The sequence below is a fragment of the Physeter macrocephalus genome, chromosome 18, assembly GCF_002837175.3.
Source record: "Physeter macrocephalus isolate SW-GA chromosome 18, ASM283717v5, whole genome shotgun sequence".
NCBI lineage: Eukaryota > Metazoa > Chordata > Mammalia > Artiodactyla > Physeteridae > Physeter > Physeter macrocephalus.
The window spans coordinates 36,238,004-36,249,839 of NC_041231.1; the positions used below are offsets into that span (position 1 = coordinate 36,238,004).

Consider the following 11,836-nt stretch of genomic DNA (forward strand, 5'->3'; position numbering starts at 1 on the left):
GCGGCTGGGCCTGTGAGCCATGGCCGCTGAGCCTGCGCGTCCGGAGGCTGTGCTCCGCAACGGGAAAGGCTGCAACAGTGAGAGGCCCGCGTACCGCAAAAAAAAAATAAAAATTTGATATGGATCACTATATATCTTCATTATTATCTAGAACTTATTGAATGTAAAGAATATATGAAACCTACTGCTGAATTATTCTCCTCCCTGATATTTGGTTCCTCTGCACAGTGAATTTCAGGAAATAATATATAATAAATGGCATTGGTGGTTACAGGAGTTGCAAGTCCTTTGTGATCTAGAGCAGAAGGAAACAGAAAGTAGGCACAGAAATATTTAGACTTATTCAAAGCGTTGTGGTTTTGACATATGATGTTCTTTGGGTTCTTAGAGTCAGAGGCAGATAGTGATTTCAATTTAGTTATCTGTATGGTTAAATATGTATTAATTCTGCACTTTAAGAAAAAAAAGTTTTACAAATCTGACGAAAAGCTACTCTGAACTCTGGAAAGCAAAACTGCGAGATAACATTCAAGATGAGAGACATTCTCATAAGAATTAGTATGTGGGGGACTTCCCTGTGGAGCAGTGGTTAAGAATCCACCTGCCAACTCAGGGGACCCGGATTCGATACCTGGTCTGGGAAGATCCCACATGCCGCAGAGCAACTAAGCCCGTGCACCACAACTACTGAGCCTGTGCTCTAGAGCCCGCGAGCCACAACTACTGAGCCCACGTGCCTAGAGCCCGTGTGCCACAACTACTGAAGCCCACTCTCCTAGAGCCTCTGCTCCTCAAGAAGAGAAGCCACTGCAATAAGAAGCCCGTGCACCACAACAAAGAGCAGCCCCCGCTCGCCACAACTAGAGAAAGCCTGTGTGCAGCAACAAAGACCCAAAGCAGCCAAAAAAATGAATTAGTATGTGGTAATATATAGAATAAGTTGACAAAATAAAAACTGTGATCTAATAAATCAGAAACGTTCCAGAAACCTGAGTGTTTCTGGACTCTTTCCTGTTGTTTCTCAGTCTGTCCCCAAAGCCTCCTGTTTTTAATCTCCTCCACAGAGCTACAGTAGCTCACTTTCTTCTCTTTCCTTACTGCACATGTCTTCAGATTTTCTTTCTACCCAGGAGCAGTATTCAACAATGTATACATTTCATCCTGTAATCTTTTCTCTCTTTTACTTCATACTCCTTTGTGCAACACAGCATCCCTGCTTAGGAGTCCAGAGTCCAGTCCACCTGTGGCTCAGGCCTGTGGTTGTGGCTTCCACTATCACCACCTGGTGGCAGTGTTTCTACACTGCAAAAGCAGAATTTGGGGCGGTACCAGAAAAAAAATCTTTGAATACTACATCTGCATACTAACTTAGGAGTTGCTTTCAAACAATTTACAATTGTTTCTGTAATGCTGTTATATAGCCCAGTGTTCCCTTTATCCAGTTTTAAAGTACTAGGAATAAACTCTTAAATATTCACTGATGTTAAGAATACCTTAGCTACAACATCGCTAAGTAAATAACAGTGGATTATCAGTCTTAGAAAATTCCAGTTTTGTGATATGTGAAATTCAAATAACTATAAGAATCTTTATGATGTTTCCTTCAGGTGAAATTCCTAAGCAGGTTAAAGTGAAAAAATTGAAGAACCTAAAGACTCTGGATTCTAAACCTGGTATTGACTTTTATTAATTTTTGAAACATATACTATATGGGTAAATGGGTCATACTGCTTACCTTATTTTCTTTTCTTTACTTCTTAGGAGTTTATACTTCTTATAAGCCATATCTAAATAGAGATGAAGAAATCATGAAACAATTGCAGAAGGTGATTACTTGCTCATATTATTAATTTAAATTTCCTTACTCAGGTATGCAGTATCCAGTAAAACAACATGTGCCTTATATACAATAATATGAAAAGAGGTCTTTCTGGACTCTGGATTTGAACCAAAGCTTCATGAAAATCAGGAGACTAATGTAGCAGCAATTATGGGCTAGAAATATGGGACTGCAGCTACCAACCTAGTGCCAATCTTCCTGAAAACTTAGGAGTTATCGTGAGAAAGTCGTGGACTGTACTATGAGGTAGCTTAACACCTAATAGGATAGTTAGCATTTTTGGAAAATGTAAATATTATTAATACAACAGGTATGAAATAAATATAGTCTTTGTTGTGAGCTAATATTTTAAAGTATGGGATGAATGTCTTATATTTTGCTCTAAGGATTTTTTACAGGATATTGCACAGTGAACTTTACATTAAATTACCTCAAGATGAAGTTCTAGGGTTTTTTTCCTATCAAGTAAAATACATTTTTACGTATCAGCTAAACTTCTGTAAGCATTCATTGTTTTGTATTCTCTGACACTAGAGTGTAGGTTCTCATGTTTTTCCTCTTTTAAGGGTGTACAACAGAAGCGTCCTTCTGAGGCTCAAAGCGTTATTCTCCGACGTTATTTTTTGGAACTGACACAAAGCTTCATCATTCCATTAGTAAGTTAGCATATGTATTTGCTTAATTTAATGATTTGTTGAAGGGCACATGAATGTTTTTTTCATCCACCAAAACCTTATCTTAAATTGTTTTGCTTGCTCATGTGTGTAGTGATTAAAATAGAGCCCTTTGCAAGACACCTGAATTCTTTGTTCTGGTATTAACTGTGTAATTTGCTAAGTCACTTCGTTTCTTTGACCTTCAATTTCTTTATCTGTAAAATGTGGCTGATTACACTTTTCCTAAAGACTTTTCAGGATTGTTGTGAATCTTAAATGAGGTAATTTTTATGAAATATTATATATAATTATTGAATTTTGCACCTTAAAAGGTTCTACTGGAGCTTCTTTCTCTGATGTTATTTATTTATTTATTTTTTGATTGGTACTTTTTATTTCATGCTAAGAAACTCAGATTGTGTTCCCAAAGCAGATGGGGAGGTTTTAAGCAGTGATGTTGTATGCTCATATTTCCATTTCGTCTGAGGTATCAGGACAAAGCTTGAACTGCTTGAAGGAGGCATTGGGGTAGAGATGAGGTTGAACATTTTAGGATTCTATTATTAGTCCAAGATCCTACAGTAGTACCTATTCCTTGAAGAGCATACCCAAGACTTCCAATATTACATTCCCAGGATACTGTGCAGGTGAAAAAACATGTTTACTGATTATACTTTTTTTTTTTTTTTTTGCGGTACGCGGGCCTCTCACTGTTGTGGTCTCTCCCATTGCGGAGCACAGGCTCCGGATGCGCAGGCTCAGCGGCCACGGCTCACGGCCCCAGCCGCTCCGCAGCATGTGGGATCTTCCCAGACCGGGACACAAACCCGTGTCCCCTGCGTCGGCAGGCGGACTCTCAACCACTGCGCCACCAGGGAAGCCCTGATTATACTTTCTAAAGAATTAAATAGCAACTCCGTAGGATCATGGTCTGGGCTAAATAGATTTCACTGGGAAGAAGAACTTCACTATGCAGAGCTAAGCAGGTGCTTTCTTAAGACTGCCAAGCACTGGCGCTAGAGACCAACAATTTGTTTAATTCTCCTAACAACTCTATGAGGTAGCTGCCATTATCATCTGCATTTACTATAATGGAAAGAGCAGAAGTTTTGAAATCTGATATTATTTTCTTTAGCACAATTTGATATATCTGTGAGAATGTACTTCCGTGATGTAGTTCCTTATCTGTCTTGTTCATTACCTTTTCCTCAGTCTTTCTCCTGGTAGCACTCAATAAATAATTATGAAATACATGACTAGATGATATAGTTGTTTTTTGAAGTGCAGTGGAACATCATGTTAAATTACTAAAAGTTATGCCTCACAGTATAAGGCAGTACCATGATGTGGTCCTAGTCTGGAGACTGCATCAGAGAGAGATTTGTGTAGTTGTTAATGGAAATCTATCTAAGAATATTATAGGAGGGCAGTCTGGAAATCTTTACTATTATACTTTGGGAAGAAATATTCTCTCTTAGTCTATAGATGTCAATTTATTTTGTCCCATTTAAATCAACTTGCTTAAGTAAGTGAACTTTACTTAATTAAGTGCTTAATAAGAGCATGGGCTGAAGTCAAGTAGACCTGAATTCAAGTTCAAGCTGTGTGAACTTGGGCAGGTTACTTAGCCTTTCGAAGCCTCAGTTTCCCAGTAATACTTGCCACAAAGGATAGTTGCAAGAGTTAAAAGAGATCACGCATGTAAAATGTTGAGTACATTTTCTGGCACACAGTTACTCGATAAGGTTAATTATTATCATTAAAAATAGGTAGTTCTTTGGATTTTCTGAGATTTAGTTAAATTTTTATTGAAAGTCTGACTTCTCAATTCAATCTAAATTTAGTGTATCTATTGAGATGAGTGATGGTGTTGTTGATGTCCATTGAAAGAGCATATGATGAAAAACTTGGAAGCCCACTTTTTTTAAGTAGGTCAGTTTAAACATTTTTGAAGACTCTCTGGGTAAGAACACCTAACTTTGACTAACTTTTTTTTCTTGGACTTAGGAAAGATATGTGGCAAGCTTGATGCCTTTTCAGAGAAGCATTTCTCCATGGAAGGTATAAATATATTCAGTTAAATTCCTGTTTGAGTTGTATAACTGCAGTTAACTTATGTGAATATGTCCATTTTTAATTGTTAATTACAGTATGTCATGTTTTCTAGAGTCCACCCCAATTAAGACAGTTCCACCCAGAAGAATTTATGAAAACACTTGAGAAAACAGGACCTCAGCTGACCTCTAGAATAAAAGGCGATTGGATTGGACTTTACCGGTTGGTCCTTTTTTTTTCTATTTCATCCATCTATAGAGCTTTATTTAAAAATGAAACAAAAAACTGGGCTTAAGCATATTCTTTTTTTTTTTTTTTTTTTTTTAATTTTTTGGCTGCATCGGGTCTTAGTTGCAGCATGCAGGATCTTCATTGCAGTGTGCGGGCTGCTCTCTAGTTGTGTCGTGCGGGTTTTCTCTTCTCTAGTTGTGGCACGGGGGCTCCAGAGTACATGGGCTCTGTAGTTGCAGCGCACAGGCTCCAGAGCTTGTGGGATCTGTAGCTGTGGCGTGTGGGCTCTCTAGTTGAGGCGCGCGAGCTCAGTAGTTGTGGTGCACAGGCTTAGTTGCCCCGCTGCACGTGGGATCTTAGTTCCCTAACCAGGGATTGAACCCTCGTCCCCTGCATTGGAAGGCAGATTCTTTACCACTGGACCACCAGGGAAATCCAACATATTCTTTTTTTTTTAAAAATTACATTGTTTCACATGGTTCTCCTAGCTATAGGTAGAAAAAGTATTGAGGAGAGGAAGTTAAGTCATAATCAAACTTTGCTTTTTAAAAATTTATTTTTATAGGCATTTTCTAAAATCTCCAAATTTTGATGGTTGGTTCAAGACCCGGAGGAAGGAAATGACCCAGAAACTGGAGGCACTCCATCTGGAAGCTCTTTGTGAAGAGGTTAGAAAACAGCGTGTTTGTGTGATGATTAACAGCTATTGAAAATAAAGTTATTCATAGAGGCTGAAAGGTTATATCCATATCCACTACTTTATAAATAGTAATAGCTAACTTTTCCAGATCGTGTGCTATGTGCCAAGGACTGTGCAGGTGCTTTAAATGGATAATGTCTTTTAATCTTCATAGTTCATTGAAGTAGGTGTGTTATGATCTGCGTTATGAGACACTTGAGGATTATAAATTAAGTGATTTGCTTCAGATCCAATCACTGCTAAGTAGTGGAACCAGCAGTGTGCTTGAGCCCACTTGCACTGGCTCACAAGAGCCAGTCGTGTGCATCTCTTCCCAGCTCTGTATTCAGTGATCTCAGGTTGGTAGCTTGAAATCAGCTACAGAGGGAGAATTACACCACAGAAACTGGCAAATGGTATAAACCAGGAACTTTTCCTGAGAACCAGTTGTTAAATATTTACTAGCATACCACTGGATGGAGTTAGAATTCAGATCCGAGCAGTCTAACTCAGCATCTTTTCCACCATGCGTTATTCACCTTTCCCAGTTATTAATACATTTTTCCTGTATTTGGACTTTTTCATATTCTATAATTTGTCAGCAGACTATTTTAAATTAAGCTACTTTTAAAAATATAAAGGATAGTCTCAATTTATGTTTAGCTTGAGGTGGGCTAGCCTCAGTGTTAACTTTCTAATCATAAACTCTCAGTGACTGTGGTTTTCAGAGAAGGAATACCATGAAGGCAACCACAGATAAGCCCAGGCAGAGCTTATTTGAAGATGCAAAGTTTGTATCCAGTAATATATTCATGTTCACAATTACCTTGATTTGTTAGTTGATGTACCTTATAAATTACTCACTACTTAGTGGGGTTGGGGGTTAGTATCGTACCTTAAATTCCAGTTTCGTTTTTCTTGATTGATCTAAAAGGGCCAGAAAGGAATTTTTTCCATTGTGTTTTACTTCTGAATATTAGACAGTCATTCTGGCTAATGTCAAAAAGTATCTGATTCACATTGTCAGAATATCATGTACAGAATTATACTATAATGCTATGTCTGGGTTAAATACCCTGTTCTCCTTTTCCTTCCCGTCCTTTCTTGCCAGTAGCCTTGCCTATTGAAATAGAACGATTTGATTATTATTTTGAGTATTTACTGATTTGAGATTTGTTTATTCTTCTAGGACTTACTTCACTGGACCCAGAAACACACAGAAGTAGAAACAGTAGACCTTGTATTGAAGCTAAAAAACAAGCTGGTATGTAGCCAAAGCAGCCAAAGATCTATGAAGTTATTTTGTTCTTATTTGAGGTGACAACTTTAATGTATCACAGAAGTAAATTTTTAAATGAGAGGACTTATGATTGGTCAATTGATGGTAGATCTGACTGAAAATACTTGGTCACTCAAGCAGATCATAGTGAAGCCATATATTTTTTTAGTTATTTACATGGAGTCTAATGAGCTTTACAAAAAACATTGTGACTTATATTTAATACCACATGGTCTGCGTTGATATTATCTATTAATTTACATGAAGTCTTTTTTTGAGCTCAGCAATTGTATTGTTAAAGTGGCATGTTCTTTGCTTTTTTATAGATTCTGTAAATTCTGGTCTCAGTCTGAAGTTTCCAAATCTTTGACCATTAAAATGTTTATTTAGAGAATATACTGTATTAATACAGCCTCAAAAGGTAATTTAAATGCTTCCAAATAAATGTTCCTTATATAGTTGCAGGCTGATCGAGAGCATTTACCTGTGAAACCTGACACTATGGAAAAGTTACGGACACACATAGATGCAATTATTTTAGCATTGCCAGAGGACCTACAAGGCATACTGCTCAAAACGGGCATGACATGATGTTTGCCAGGATTTTCCAGCCAAAAGGATTGTACACCATGAAGCATACTGACACTTCAACCAGACGCCCAAGATCTCTCGGAGCGGAAAATAGCCGTGAATGCTAGCTACAGGGTTGAAAGACTATACTGTATAAACAGACCTTTTTAGTGCATTAGTTTTAAAAAAATGGATATCTGTGTTGGTTCCACTTTAATACTGAAACACCGAAAGGCATTTCTATATTTTTAATCATGTTCTAAAGTGCTCTTATGAGAGACCTGTGGGGCCATCAGTTTAAGTGATTCCAAACTGCAGTGCTGGCATTGCAGATATTTTTTTAAATTGGTGCTTCTCTGCCCAATCATGATAAAACTCAGGGGGATATAAAAATGACATTCACACTGGCTATCTTCTTAAGAAGAAGGAAAAGACTGAACTGTCAGACTTGTAGTTAGGAGTGATTAATGCTTTTGTAGTGCCTTCCATTGTCCTGCGTGTTTCACAAAGCCCAGCTGCTAGTCTTGAAGCTTTTTCTTAACTTGTTTATGATATGTAGTTTTTTATAAGGCATTCTTTTGAGTAGTCATTGCTTAAAAATATGTTTTTTGCCTCCCATTGTGTTCATTATTAGTGGCATTGGTGTTTTTTTTTTCAATTGTCATATAGGTTTCATTTCATTATTTTCTTTACCAGTTTCAAATTTAATCTCAGTTTCACCAAAGGGAAGAAGACATCTAGTATTAATTATGGAAGAGTTTATATCCTCTTACCCTTTGCTAATTGGGCCCAAGTTAATTAGCTTTTCTGTTTTTCAAAGGCATTCTAATTATAAACCTCATAATCAGCTACTTTGTGTGTGTGTGTGTGTGTGTGTGTGTGTGTGTGTGTGTGTGTGTGTGTGTTACATGGGCATCTCACTGTTGTGGACTCTCCCGTTGCAGAGCACAGGCTCCGGACGCGCAGGCTCAGCGGCCATGGCTCACGGGCCCAGCCGCTCCGCGGCATGTGGGATCCTCCCAGACTGGGGCACGAACCCGTGTCCCCTGCATCGGCAGGCGGACTTTCAACCACTGCGCCACCAGGGAAGCCCTCAGCTGCTTTTTAAAACTGAACTATTCTTATTTCAAAGGCATTTTAAAAACTTTTATGTGATAGTCATTTGAGCGATTATAAGATTGATTTCTAGCATTATTTGTTTGGTAGGGTTTTTTCCCCCAAAATTAGTATTTCTCAGAATACTTTCCCTACTGTTGTTTGACATGGAACTTTTGCCTCAGTCACTGTTATAGCTAGTTTTTTGTCATTGTTGTTTTTATTTGTTTCTGTTTTGTTTTGTTTACACTATACTACCTTGCCAAAAATAGAAGATTGTGGTTTGGTAGAATAAGGGTCTTTCGATAGTGTTTGAATAGGAGTGTCCTGAAGAAGCCACTGTTTAAAATAGGCACACATGACATAGCTGTGTCTTGAATTATCCTTTACATATCCAAATTTAGTTGTAGGTTGTAAAAGAAATGGCTTCAGGAGCTATCTCTTATTCTCTGTTAATGTAACTCTTAAGGGCACTCCTGACTTAAGAAAGGGTCCTTGGTGTTTGTAACTGTGGTCTTCTATCCAAATGTGCCCTTTTCTCATGGATACAAGTCTCTTGAAGCATACCTCAAAGTCATGGAGAGAATGTGGCATTTGAAAGAAATCATTTGCCTTGAATCACGTGAGTTATTTTGTGAAACAACAGTTGTCCTCATGGAAAAGGGGCAACTACTTTTATATGCTAAAGTATTTCATATCTTCCTGGGAAACCTTATTTAGGTATAAATGGTCATCTTATTATTTTTCAAAAGGTGTATTTTAATAATCTAACAATTTATATGTAGTTTATGACCAGAGTTTGAAAGTTGTTAGTGTCATATCAAGGATCTTTTAAATTATACCACTACAGGATGTATCATTTCAACTTTATTTTGCACAGCTAAAAAGAAGCAAAGGATGCCAGTTAGCATAATAATGGTATCTTCATATTTACTGTACTTAACAAAAAACCTAACACATGTTGAAAACCATATCATACTTACCTGGTTTATCTATTAATTTCAAATTATGTACTTGTAAAAATAACTTAAAATTGCATTGGGAACCTGAGAAAGACTGGTAACTTTAATTTTTTGTGTGATTTTCAGAGCTGTCTTTTTTTTTTTTTCCCGGAGGAGACATTAAGATCTAAAACCTGCCATTTAATGTGTATCTTCACCAGCATCAGAAGGAATCACTGCTTTCAGGGTGTTATGTAATGCCTAGTGCCTTCTGTTTTCAGTGAAAGGGGTTTTGAGAAGGCATTTATGGTCATTACTGAAAACCTAATTAAAGGCCTTGGATTTTAAAGCCCTTGGATATCTTGTATTATTTCTGAGTAAGCCTGGAATGCTTGAAAAAATGTAGAGCAAATGAAACCTTTGCATTATAGGATTCCTTTTAGTTTCTAACTTACGTTTTTAATTTAAATGAAAACCTTCCTCTGTTTACTTCACTATGAACAGATGAACAGTCCATTTTATTAACAAACAGAATTAAGTGATTTCATATCCTTCCTACCAGTGTCTTGATTTTTGTGAAATGTTCTGATGAAAAATTTTTAGCTTAATAATCAAGGTATTGTTAGATTCTCCGCTTGCTACCTTTTCTTTTCTAACCTTAAATCTCAAATTACTTTTATTTCTTCCTCTTCTTTTTTGAAAGTAGCTAGTATATAATACTGTTCTTTAGATTTTAATTTATTTTTTAATAAAATATATTGGATGTTACTCCTTTTTGAAGTTAGTGGGTAATATCCTTCAAACTATACTGTAAAATATATTGGTACATTTAGAAGAGATGCCATTAAAATTTGTCCTTTTGTTTTCACTTGCCCATAACTTACTTAACTCACTTGTTTTTACATACCTGAATTTTACTTTCTTCTTTTAGCATAGGGAAAAATTTTAACTAATAACTATCTAATATTAGTCCTTTTTTTTTTTGCGATACGCGGGCCTCTCACTGCTGTGGCCTCTCCCGTTGCAGAGCACAGGCTCCGGACACTCAGGCCCAGCGGCCATGGCTCACGGGCCCAGCCGCTCCACGGCATGTGGGATCTTCCCGGACCGGGGCACGAACCCGTGTCCCCTGCATCGGCAGGCGGACTCTCAACCACTGTGTCACCAGGGAAGCCCCTTAAAAACAGATAGTTGGAGAAAGCAAAAAGCTTCTCTAATTATGGATGAGTGTCATTTAAATAACAAAATATGTTAACTCATAATAATGACTAAATTATCACTAATAACTTGATATCCCTTCATATATTGAAGATACAGTACTTGTATGCCATCTACAACTTGGTTGAATTATGGTATTTATTATTATATCAATAGAAATTAGCATTTTTTAATAGAGCTCCAAGAATTTTCCTTGTTTGTTTGAAATAGATAAAGCATTTGATACAAGGTACAAAATCATGATTCCTAAAATATATCCCACATCTAACCAATTTTTAGAAAAGCAAGTTTAAGGTTGATGGTTAGTTAATGAAATAGGTTTATAACATTTATTTTGCAGTTATAACATTGCCTATCTCATGATGCACAAATGTTGAGAAAAAAGAGATGGCAGTAGAATTCTTCTATATCCTAGTCTCCAGTGTTATTTCTGGACTTTCGAACACCAGCCTTTCTCTGTTACCCATTACTTAAATACCACGCTATGCCTTTCTTCAAATTAAGATTAAGATTATTATTATTGTCGTCTAATTATCATAGGTTTCATTCCGTTTTACTAGTGTTAACACTAGGCTTGGGTTCTGTTTTTTAAGTTTTATTGGAGTATAGTTGATTTACAATGTCGTGTTAGTTTCCGCTGTACAGCAAAGTGAATCAGTTGTACATATACATATATATTGTTTTCCTATATAGGTCATTACAGAATATTGAGTAGAGCTCCCTGTGCTATATAGTTACCTATTTTATATATAGTAGTGTGTATGTCAATCCCAATCTCCCAGTTTATTTCTCCCCCTTTTTCCCCCTTGGTAACCATAAGTTTGTTTTCTACATCTGTGACTCTATTTCTGTTTTGTAAATATGTTCATTTGTACCATTTTTTAGATTCCACATATAAGTGATATCATATGATATTTGTCTTTCTCTGTCTGACTTCACTCAGTATGACAGTCTCTAGGTCCATTCATGTTGCTGCAAGTGACATTATTTTGTTCTTTTTTATGGATGAGTTATATTCCAGTAATCTTCCAAAGAAGGTATGTACCACATCTTCTTTATCCATTCATCCATCAATGGACATTTAGCTTGCTTCCATGTTCTGGCTATTGTAAATAGTGCTGCAGTGAACATTGGAGTGCATGTATCTTTTTGAATTACGGTTTTCTTCAGATATGTGCCCAGGAGTAGGATTGCTGGATCATACAGTAGCTCTATTTTTAGTTTTTTAAGGAAACTCCGTACTGTTCTGGGCCCAGCTGCTCCGCGGCATGT

At 37.0% G+C, this 11,836-nt stretch overlaps 1 protein-coding gene across 4 annotated transcripts in view; it reads left to right on the forward strand.

Moving 5' to 3' along the window:
- Positions 1–10,008, forward strand: part of DENND6A (DENN domain containing 6A) — a 56,130-nt gene extending 46,122 nt beyond the window's left edge. For all 4 annotated transcript variants that reach the window (XM_028478586.2, XM_007119166.4, XM_028478589.2 and 1 more), the window contains 8 exons: positions 1,608–1,673; positions 1,762–1,826; positions 2,407–2,496; positions 4,504–4,557; positions 4,664–4,773; positions 5,348–5,450; positions 6,651–6,725; positions 7,200–10,008. In XM_028478586.2, coding sequence (XP_028334387.1) covers positions 1,608–1,673; positions 1,762–1,826; positions 2,407–2,496; positions 4,504–4,557; positions 4,664–4,773; positions 5,348–5,450; positions 6,651–6,725; positions 7,200–7,331 — 695 coding nt within the window. In that variant the 3' untranslated portion in view covers positions 7,332–10,008. The remainder of the gene's footprint in view (positions 1–1,607; positions 1,674–1,761; positions 1,827–2,406; positions 2,497–4,503; positions 4,558–4,663; positions 4,774–5,347; positions 5,451–6,650; positions 6,726–7,199) is intronic.
- The last annotated feature ends 1,828 nt before the right edge of the window (positions 10,009–11,836 follow it).